This window comes from Lactuca saligna, chromosome 9, assembly GCF_052625555.1.
Source record: "Lactuca saligna cultivar CGN05327 chromosome 9, ASM5262555v1, whole genome shotgun sequence".
NCBI classification, from domain to species: Eukaryota; Viridiplantae; Streptophyta; class Magnoliopsida; order Asterales; family Asteraceae; genus Lactuca; species Lactuca saligna.
In genome coordinates this window covers 195,835,367-195,847,693 of record NC_136425.1, presented here as the reverse complement: position 1 = coordinate 195,847,693, position 12,327 = coordinate 195,835,367, and the positions used below count along the sequence as shown (strand labels likewise).

Genomic DNA, 12,327 nt, shown 5'->3' with positions numbered 1-12,327 from the left:
AATATCACATTAATTAGAAGGTCTAATAAAATTAAAATGAAGAACTAATAGATTGACAAGTGACATCATATTAATTAATAAGTCTAATATAGTGACACATGACAAAATAACTACTCTTTTATTAGTGTGTGTGTGTGTGTATATATATATATATATATATATATATATATATATATATATATATATATATGTGTGTGTGTGTGTGTGTGTGTGTGTGTGTGTGTTGAGAACTCAAAATTTCGTTAGAACCCAAGAACATTTTTTTTTTCGAATTTGTTTTCTTTTCATAGGACTTAATGCATTAAGATGTTTCTTAATAAGCCACTATAAAAGAGTAGAAAAAGATGATTTTTTGTTGGATGCATATATTTGCATATATGCAAATTGTGATATGCATATATGTAAATTTGTATTTCGGCATATATGTACGTATATGTACACAACAAAAATAAAGGGTTTTTTTTTTCAATTTGTTTATGAAAATACATAAAAACCAGTGACTAAGCCCCCCCCAAAACATCTTTTTTTTTTTAAAAAAAAAAATACAAAAAAGTAATTGGGTTGTATTGTCACAAATTTTCAACAAAAATTTTTTATTTTTAAAACAGTATTAAAACTTTCCAAAAAACATTTTTCATAAAAGATATGAAGTACTAGATGATTCAATAGTCATAAAACCAAATCAAAATTTATCAGCATACTATATGCTGAAGTCTTAAAACATAGTCAAAATCAAGATAGGTAAACAATTAAGCCCTGCTCGTTCCCATTGTCACAATATCAACCTGAAAAACATTGAACTTGACAAAGTAATTACAAACTTAGTGAGTTCCCAATATATCATATATCATATATCATATCACATATACAATGCATATACACAAAGGCTCATATCCAACACCTTTGTTGTAGCAGCATAACTTTTACTCACCATTTTATATTATTAAAGATGTATTTTTATGAATACATTCAACAATTTTCATATTTTACACTCAGTGTTACAAAACAACACCAACATTTATTGCATAAGAGAAAATGATCAAAAATCTTCTCTACTTCCTTCCGTAATCTCCACCGGGTACACTTTTCTTGTCAACTTCTATGCCTGAGTACATAGCAAAAACTAACTCATGAGTTACATCAGTTTTTAGTCAATCAAATACTTCAAACACATTTTAGAATCTTGTTTAAACTTTAGTAAACTGATTTCTCAAAAAAACATAGTAAAAAAATTTATCAATAAAACACAAGTCAATCAGAACAGTCAAGACTCAAATGCGTTGGAATCTGCATTTAGGGCTTGATCCAAAAATTCAAAAAATGAAATCGTACAGATTCCATAAGAGAAGAAAACAGGGGAATCGCTTAACTTCCTAGCCCACGAGTGAAGCAATCAACTCGTAGATCTTCGACATCTTCACTATTCATGGTGTGGCCAAAACTAGCTCTATGAGGGAACTTATAGTTTCAGCACACCTTCGGCACTCAATACTTATATGTATATATACCCTGCAGATCACATAAAACCCGTTCATGCCGATACATGAAGGCATGAATCATACAAAACAACTTCGTTACTAACTCTACTTCGTTATGAGGAGTACCATCCCAATAGTGTTTCCATTCCTTTGTTTTTCCAAAACTACAGTGACATTAAATAATAATAAAAGAAAAAAGAAAACGGATATATATTATTCTAGTGGAACTTGTGATCTTTAAATTTATTGTTAACAACAGAAAACCCTACTTATTAAAGATCAATAAGATATTACAAGAAATCATAAAAATATGTATGGATTTACCAAATAGAAAACATAATCACATATTATTCTCTTTACTGCAAAGTGAGGATTTGGGGATTCATAACGGTTAGAGTATATTTTAGTAATTATGTATATTTTAGGGTTATATTTGTAACTTTATTACTTTTAGCTAGGTTTATATGTTAGTGGTAACTGTAAAATCAATGTTTACATTTTGTTCTTCAATACAAACAACAGCTTCCATTATATGGATTCCCCTCTTCTTCATCAATCAACCTTAGTCGATGTCTCAGATGGTATCAGAGTTTGATAGGTTCAATCGTTGATTTCATCTACTAACGATCACAAACTATTCCAAACAGGCATCGCAATCGATTACCATTCCAGTTAGACATCTACAAACTCATTTCAAACACATGTTGCTAATTCATGAACACTTGCTATTGTTTTGTCTTTTTTTTTTTTTTTTTTTTTTTTTCAATTGATCCATTTCTCGGTTAGATATTTCGGACATTTTGGTTATTGTTTGTCTTTTTTCTTTTTTCAATTTATCCATTCATCATATCATTCCTAGTCAATGAAATCTACATTTTCAATCGGAAATTACCCTTAGAGCTATAGGTTTTCAAGATCAAATTAGATCTCAACTATCTGATTTTGCAACACAAATCATCCCCTATTCATCACATATCCTTACTAATGTTGGTAATCTACCCTATCTATTTATTCCTTATTACATGAACGTTACCTTACTCTACCAAACAACCTATTATCTTTTACTATGTAATTATACCAAGTCAAACTTCTGTTGATTAGTTGTTGGTACAACATGAATTCCATTCATAGTACCTCATGTGAGTTGATATAGAGTTGATATAAATCCTGTAAAGCCCTAATAAAAATTATACAAAATCTACTTCTGATGTGTTCACTACTTCGAACCCTAAACCATTATCACAGAGAAATCGAGAGTCAATCCATTAACTCATAACAGGTTCCATGAATTTTCATCATCCTCAAGTAATACATGGTTGTTTGACTTTGGTTGGTGTAATAATATGACACCATATGACGATTTTTTCGCCACTTAATAGTTACAACACACTTTCCCTTCGATTTGTATGGCTCATGGCACACTATTGCCTGCAACAATTGTTGGGCATGTCTCCGATTATGTGACTCAATATTGTTCATGTTCCTAATCTGTCTTTGAGCCTTATTTCTGTTATCCAATTACGTGACTCTGGCCTAAATGTTCTTTTCACCTCTGGTGGTTGCCTTGTACATGATCCAATGACCAAAGATATTTCAGACCAAGTAGGGTTTGTGGTGGATATCTGGATACCAACTTGGATCGTGTGAACACTTTCTGAACTACTATTTCTACTCTATGCCTGGGTTACAAGAAATTCAGCCTAAGATAATCCAAGAGGACACTTACGATTCTAGGCACAAAAATCGTAAGCCGAATTGCTAGAAAGATTTTGTGAGTGTTTGAAGAAAAATAAGAGCTAATTTTCATGTATCCCTACTCAAAAGGAAGAGTCATTTATATAATAAACGTGATTAGGGTTTTATTAGGGTTGGGCCGTCATGAGTTGCTTTTGAAGCAAGTCAGGGTAATCTAGATTTTAATGAGGATTTAGGGTTTCCAAAACTAACGAGTTTCGTTAGTTTTACCATAATCACTCCAGCTAGGGGCTTTGCCCCTAGGACCCTGCTAGGGGGGCTACCCCTAGACCCGCCAAAGGGGCGCCACCCCTTTAGATACCCCAGAACTAGGGGCGCTTCCCCCGGATCCCCGACTTGTCGTTGAACCGACTTATAATTCAATCTTATACATACGTGGGCTTTGCATAAACCCCGTACATATATTATAGTACAAATTATGAATCCGCTTAGCTCACATGTTAGTTCCAGTTACATAAAATGACATGATGATATTGAAATCAACAAAATTACTCTACGAATATGGCGTAGAGTTGGAAGGATGTATGAAGTGTTCTACCTTAGTGTTCCTGAATCATCATCAACTTTTGTCGCCTCTATATCAAGTATTTTTTCTTTTGATATGTGGCATGCTCGCCTAGGTCATATCTTTGTTTCTCGACTAAATTTTGTCTCCTAGTTCTTTTTTGTCATGTCAACTTGGAAAATATCACTCCTTGCCTTTTACTACAAATGATTTTACTTTCTCAAAAGCATTTGACTTAGTTCATTAAGATGTTTGTGGACATGTTCGTCACCATACTATTAGGGTACTAGGTACATTGTCATCTTTGTTGATGATTCAACTTGATTTACATGGATTTACCTTATGCATCACTATTCAAAGTTCCCCAACACTTATCTCTTTTCCATGAATGATTCAAACTCAATTTTCTAAACCCATAAAAATATTTTTGGCTGAGAATTCCACGGAATAAAAACAGTCATCTCTTATCTCCTTATTGAAGGGACATGTTATAATTCCCCAATAATCTTGTCCAGATACATCACAACAAAATGGTCGAGTTGAGCGTAAATATCTACGCATCTTAGACATTGTTTTTACACTGTTAATTTAATATTAGCTTCGATAACGATTTTGGGTTGAGGCAGCCTTCAAAACTTTCTACACAATAAATCGTCATCCTACACCTATATTTTAAAACAAATCCCTATATGAATGTCTTCATGACTTTCTTCATGAGTATGATCTCTTAGAGTTTAGGGTTGTGTTTGTTTAGTTAAGTTGCAAACTCACGAACATTCAAAACTTGAGCCTCGTTCTGGATTGTGTTGTTTTCCTTTCTTGGTTAAAGTATCAAACACAAAGTATATGGATGTTAGGATCCCATCTGTAAAAGATTGTGTATCTCCTTTCTTGTCCCTTTTTGGGAACGAAAAACTGTTTCCTTCCTTTCCAAGTTTCTAGTGTAGTCTCGAACGGTATGTCTTTATCTAACAGATGCCTCAATCTCATTGGACATTTTCCCATCCGGTTCCGGCAAAGATAACTCCAACACTTCAGAGTCACCTCTAGATTCATTAACTTTTGGATTGGTAGACTCCGCATAACCCTTTAATACACCTTCATGACCTATCTGTGAGACTTCTTCACAATCTACTAATTCTAATCATAATACTCAATCTGAACCGAGACATTCTGATCGAATAAGGAAAATTCCATGTCACCTTCTTGATTTTCATTGCTACACTACATTGTTGTCTAGTCATGAAACAACTTCCTACAAGGAAGCCTCGAATAACCCATGTTGGCAGAGTCACTATGGATGAAGAGCTTCAAGCATTACGGAAAGCCCATGCGTGGGAACTTGTGCCCTTACCTCGAGCAAAATCACTTATTGGTTCTAAATGGGTTTATAAAGCAAAGGCAAGATCTGATGGTATTGTTGACACATATAAAGCTCGACTTGTTGCCAAGGGCTTCAATATAGAATATGGTATTTATTATGAGGAGATGTTTGCACATGTGATCCTCATCCCTTCTATTCATACTCTTGCGACTGTTGCAGGTCGCTCTATCAAATGGATGTTAAGCACACATTCCTCAATGGTAACTCGTTATGGAATTATACATATGCCCTCCGAGTGGCGTTGATTACCCTAAAGGGTATTCTTTTTAACTTTAAAAATCCCTTTATTGTCTTTAACAGGCTCCAAGGTCTTGGTTCGAGAAATTTAGCAGCATGATTATATCATTACGGGGAGTGATGGTATTGGTACTATAAAGCTAAGGCTATCACTCGGTTCTTGCTTCGAAATGAAGGATCTTGGCAATCTTCACTTTTTCTTGGTCCTTAAGTGCTTTTAGATCCACTAGGAGTCTACCTCTACCAAGCAAAATATAGTTTAAATTAATTTCTTGCTCGAGCCTTATGGATTGCAAAGTGGCTTCAACACGAATATTCATGGGAGTGGTACTCCTCTTAGCAACCCTACTACTTACAGGCAATTAGTTGGTTCATTGGTTTATCTAATAGTTACACGACCAGATCTTGCTTATGCAACTCACATGGTTAATATGTATATGGTAGCACCGTATTCTGAGTCATTATGCAGTTGTTCTTTGGATCCTTCGATACCATAAGGGTACAATGTTTCATGGACTACATTTTTCGTGCAATCTTTAAATCTGAAAGCCATCTTCGATGCATACTGGGATGGTGATTTTCCTGACGCTCTACTACCGGTTATGGTTTCTTTCTCAGTGATTTGCTTATTTCTTGGAGTAAGAAACAGTCACTTACAGCTTGATCAAGTACTGAAGCTGAATATTGAGCTTTAACAGATACAACTCAAGAATTAGTTGGGCTACGTTGGATTTTGGCTGAAATGGGCGGCCTAGTCCCTTCCTACATCAGTGTGGTGGGACAACAACAATGCGATTCAAATTGCCCACAATGATGTTTAGCGTACAAAACATATTGAAATTGACTCTCACTTTGCCTGTCAACATGTTCGTAAAACTGTTAGACTTCATCCAATTTCAACGACTGATCAACCTGAGAATATCTTCACCAAGGCACATTTTCTTAGTCATTGTAAATTTCTAGTTTCCGAACTCAAGTTAGATCATATCTTACCCACTTGAGTTTGAGGGGGGTGTTAGAGTATATTTTAGTAATTATGTACAGTACAGGGTTATATTTGTAACTTTGTTCCTAGGTTTATATATTTCTGGTAATAGTAAAATCAGTGTGCATATTTTCTTCTCCAAGACAAACAACAGCAAGATGATCAATCATGTGGATATATTACAACTTCCATAATGTGGATTCTCCCTTCTTCTTTATCAATCGATCTGTCACACTAACCATCCTTATTTGATTTCCTTACAGCAAGCAGATCATACACCTGATGAACATCTTGCCATGGTAGAGGGCTTGGGTAAAGCTAGCATCAATCTTCCTTTAAGCGTATCCATGCAAAAGGCTGAAAAACAAGTAATTAACAGAGAAATCGAACGGAGGCGAGAAATGCGCCAACTTTATGCTTCACTTACAAGTATACTTCCTATTGAACTCGTAAAGGTGAATTTTGATCTATTCTTTCCTTATATATTTTAGTTAGTTCTTTGGTGCCAAATGATATCAAAGAGGCTAACAAATAGACTGTTCATGTTGGAATCGGTGATTTTTGGTGTTCAGCGAAAACGTTCCGTACCAGCTCATCTGTTGTCAACAGTGCATTACATCAAAGAAAAGCAGGAAAATATTAAGGAAATGAGTACAAAGAGAGATCGGCTCAAGAAACTTTTTGACACTAATGAAAGTTTAGTGAATCACTTATCCAATACTGTCTCAGTGAAGTTCTGCAATGGGATGGTCGATATTGTCATAAATAGTTGCTTAGAGGAAGGTTTTGCCTTTTCACAAGTACTAGATGCAATTATCAAAGAAGGGATTAACATAGAAAGCTGCACCTCCACCAAAATAAATAATCGGTTACTTCACTCTATCCATTCTGAGGTAGATCCTACACATCATTCTTCAGTTATACTTTGTCATTTTTGATGGTTTTCTTAGTCCTTAATTATAAAAGCCTAACCTGATACAAGGAATTATCGAAGAACATTAGTTTAACCCTCATTTCATGGATTGTTTTTCCAGGTAAGTGAGAAGGCATTGATTGATCCATCAATGTTGCAACGAAGACTAGTCTTGGTAGCCAATACTTGGTCAAATGTCATTTAAGATAGTTCTAATCACAACTTGAAACCTATGGTATTTTTATTTTCTTTTTCCAGCTTGTAGGAGATGTCACAAAACACATTTATTTGACCCCTCGCATGATTTAGTATGTTGTGCATAACATCAAAAGCTTAGTTTAACATGAAGTTTTAGCTGATAATATAATCTTGTGTTTTCCTAAATTGAAAATGTGTCTTCTTACATTCATTAGATACATGATCTCGTACATGTCACGTGTTGCATTAGTTATTCTTGTTACGGAAGAACATAAAATTCCCCCCTCACTTTCATGGATTATTTATACATGCAAGTGACATGATAATGATTTATAAGATTATGATATATGATTTTAAGATTAGTTGTCATGATCGCAAGCATTGGACCAAATTTCAAGAAAGATTGTAATTACAGTTTGAAAACTAATTAATATTAGTACTAAAATTAGGCTTTATCCGCGTAAAAAAACTGTCATTATTACATGTTATGTCTGGTTTTTTTCATTAAACATGAAAGGAAAGGATGCGTCATTGAATATAAGTTATGCTTTCGTTCAATTGTGGTGAGTATAGCCCATGAAAATATGTTATTATAGGTAAAACATGTCATTATCTAGCAAAGTGTTTTTACAGATGTATCTATTTTATTTTGATAACAGTCATGAATAACTCCACTAGAGTGATGCGTTTTTTACTATAGAGTCATAAATGTTCACTTATAGTCACCATTTATGAATATTATTGGGATCATTGTTGACTTTTGGAGACACGGATGTAATTAGGGTGTAAGGATAAGTTATCTGTACTAACATGTTTAATGGTTTGTTTACATAAACCAACAAATAAAAAATTTGGAAAAAAAATAATCTATACTAACATGTTATTTCTTTTATTATGATTATTGATAACTTTTGTTGACATGTTTAATATTATATCGTGAATACTTCGTACATTTATTCATTCATTAGACAATTAAATGATGACAATATAATGCTTATAGTGTTTTTTTTCCTATAGAGTCATAAGAGTCATAAATGCTCATTTATAGTCACCGTTAATAAATATTATTGCAATCATTGTTGACTTTTGAAGACTAGAATGTTACTAAACTGTAAGAATAAATTATTTTTACCAACATGTTTAATAGTTTTCCATTACTGTTGTTTACATATACCGACAAATTTAACCTATCACAAAAAATGATCTATATAGACATAATATGTTTTTTTTATTATTTCATTATAGAAAGTTTTTTTTTTTTAATTTAATTACACATATTGACCACCTTTCATTACTATGATGGGTAAAAATGGAGATACGAAATATAATGTAATTAAAAAACCATTTTTAATAATATTCATTATATAAAGTTATTACATCAAAAAAAAAAAAAAAAACATCCATATATACAATGATATAAACTAAATAAACTAAACTCTATTTTTTTTTATTAGTAGTTGCTACAGTCCTTTGCCCGGTTGTTGGATAATAGGTTGCTGGATAATAAGTCTTTGGTTGTGTTTTCTTGGGCTGTGTTTTTTTTGGGATTTTGTATTTCATTATTTGGTTCAAATACATGCATATCCGGATCCTGTCACAACATAAACTAAAAGAGGTGTTAAACATGCATTGAAGTAAACATGCACAATTAATATATATAATAAACTAATAAAATCAATTTAAAAAAATATAAATTTTAATTAATTACTATAAATATTAATTACTATAACGTATGCAATTAAAGTACCTTAAGATCCAGGATTACAATATTTTTCCCAAGCCACAAAACAACATATTGCATAAAAAATTGTTAACGTAATTTTGTTATCTTCGTTTCATACGCAGGCGGATGGTTTTATTACTTCATCCACAAAAACTCTATAGTAATCGGTCGTTAGTGGCTTTCCATGTATTCTATGGTTTTCATCGGTAGAGTGGTGTACATAACCCTTGGCAATGACGTTGGTAAGATTACACACTAACAATGAATATTTTATTCTATACAAAGATGCATATTTTAATAATAAATTTATAGGTATAAAGTTTAACCGACACATGAATATCTATGTAAACATGTCGAATATACGTACTTTGGTTAATTGTTGAGTAAACACTCATTGCTTGCAAAAGATTTGAAGGGCTTCTTTAAAGAAAAAATCTCAGCTTTCATGAAACTTTATTAAAGTGTCATCTTTTTGTTAAGCACATGTGTAGCGTTCATGACACTTTTCAGAAAGTGTCATCTTTCTGCCCAACACATGTTGAACTCGAAAATTTTCCATTTGTCTTCAAAAAATGTCTCCAACTTCATTTCTTATTACATATTTCTACAAATAGATTATTTCTAAAAACTAATCTATTACCTAACAAAAATAAACAAGAAAAACTAATCAATTTAATTATTACATACCAAATGAATAAATAAATTATTACAACCATTTTTATAACAAAAACAACAAACACAACAACACAACAATCATAATGGTCATTGGCTAGTTTATGCACATTATACACATCAACATACATATGAAACAACAATTGTTTTTCTAAGACAACATTAAATGACAAAAGATGCATGAAATTTTTGTCACATAAAAAAATAACAATTATAAAGTTGTAATAGAAAATATGTATAAACTTATTTTTATACAAAAACAAGTTATCCATATTTTCCAAAAACCAAGATTTCCAAAAATCAAAATATCTAACCAAACTTGCAAGGTGGCTCTTGATACCAATTGTTGGGTTTTATTTCAAAAAATAGTTTCAAAAACTACAAAATGGCAAACGGAAGACTTATGATTTTTGAAAATAACATAAACATTTTATACCCACCAAGGATCTTCTTGCAAGTTATAGAAAGATAAAATACCAACCATGGAAAGGATGAAAAAATAACAACCTTTGTTGTTCTTTGGATCCTCTTGGGAGGCTTGGAAGAGGATGAAGAAGATGGTGATGGGTTTTATACAAACAATCCTATGTGTGCATGCAACCCTTAGATCTATGTTTTCTCTATTATATATACAAGCATTAAACACAAAATAAATGTAACGCTCGTTTCAGGTATCAAATTACTTTTCAAAATTTTAGGGTTTTAGACTGGAACTCGACGAATTGGGGAGCTCCAACTTGTCGAGTAGAGATCATTTGTGGAACGCGGAATTTAGGATCTACTCGAAGAGTTTGAAGGCCCAACTCAACGAGTAGGCATTGTAAAGGAAAACCCTAATTTTTAGGCATTTGTATCACTATTTAACGAACATATGGCTCATTGTAGCGTCCCTCATCGTCTTTGCAACCCAAAGAAACCCTATCTTGAGTCTTATACCTTATTAAGTGTGTGGGAGAGCTTTAAAGAGTGATTTTGGTGTGGTTGTGAAGGAATTTGGAGATTGAAGAGGATGGAGTTGTTGGATTTAGTGTCTAAGCTCATAACTATAATTGGTATGTGTCACACCCCAAAACCGGAACGACGGAAATGTTCTGGGGTGGATGACGTCATGTCAAGTATCACAACATGTGTAGTATAGTAATCAAAGTACAACAACCATTACATTAATAGTAATAGTTTTACATGGTTTATATTACAACACATCAAGGTAATACAAGTAGTAATATAAATGCATCTTGGTACTAAGCTATCTTCATCAAAAGCTCCTGAGTTGTACCTGTCTAATGTTGACCTGAGAATACAAGTTATTTGAAAAGCGAGTATCAGCATTTTTACAAATGCTGGTGAGTTCATAAGTATTTAGTGACATTTTATTCAAATAACTTTATATAAGTAGTAGTTTTCAAGTATACAGTGAAATAGTGTCCTTTCCAGAAAATCCTATATTTTCTAATTAAAATGCAGTCTTCTACCAAGACTAGTCAGAGTTATGTGGTAAAAAGTAGTTTTCCCTTAAACACTTTCATTTTCAAAATACGGGATTTGCTTTTTAAGAAAGTCGGAGAATATCAGGGAAAATAACATATGCCTCAGCAGTGAGGACTGCTGACTAAGGCAAAAGGAATCATAGACTCTAGGAGAGTATTGAATGAACGACACGTCTGGCTCAGTCTAACAGAAAGAGACACAGACCCCAGACGGTACCAAATGAAAGGTACGGCTAGTAAGGTCTAAAACAGTGAACACAGACCCCAGACAGTATCAACTGAATGATACATCTAGCAAGGTCTAAAACAGTGAATACAGACCCCAGACAGTATCAAATGAATGATACGTCTAGCAAGGTCTAAAACAGTGTGACTCCGAGAGTGGGTTCCAGCATAAAGTGTAAATTGCTGGAGAAAAACCATTACCTTAAGGCCATGAATTATAAGGTAACCTGGGATACTCGTAACCATACTAACTAACACTAGAGTACCTGACGCCTTACAAGCGTCTAGCGAATATGACATTTGTCACCCCTTGGCTTGGTAGGTTGTGCACTGTAGCTAGCAGTCAGGGTGCGGGGGTGTCAATCTTGTATAGATCTATACACACAATGTCCGATCTCCCTATAGGAGACTCTAGTTACCAACTAGACGACGGAGAAGGCCGTGTCCCGAGGATGCATCCCAAATAGTGGGTAGTGTGTTTCTAATATGAGTGTTGAACTAGAGGTAGAAACTCATAACTGAACTGACTAGAGTAAACCTATATGGCTATGCTCGTATACATAATATATAACTAATGAATCAAATGACCTTGGGACGACCATCCGATCCCACCAGACCACATCTCAATGAAGAAAAGGAAATAGGGCAGACGAGCCTTCCTAAGTCTTTCAATCATTATTTATATGCATCTATACAAGCACAGACATACGTCTAACTACGTGCGAGTGTTTAACAATCAGAGTGGTTCTTCAAGTAGAGGCGTCA

General features: G+C 33.6%; 1 protein-coding gene across 3 annotated transcripts in view; it reads left to right on the top strand.

Annotated features, from left to right (window-relative positions):
- LOC145015293 (TMV resistance protein N-like) overlaps positions 1-7,631 on the top strand; it is a 28,236-nt gene extending 20,605 nt beyond the window's left edge. For all 3 annotated transcript variants that reach the window (XM_078973748.1, XM_078973749.1, XM_078973747.1), the window contains 3 exons: positions 6,608-6,799; positions 6,917-7,237; positions 7,379-7,631. In XM_078973748.1, coding sequence (XP_078829874.1) covers positions 6,608-6,799; positions 6,917-7,237; positions 7,379-7,462 — 597 coding nt within the window. In that variant the 3' untranslated portion in view covers positions 7,463-7,631. The remainder of the gene's footprint in view (positions 1-6,607; positions 6,800-6,916; positions 7,238-7,378) is intronic.
- The last annotated feature ends 4,696 nt before the right edge of the window (positions 7,632-12,327 follow it).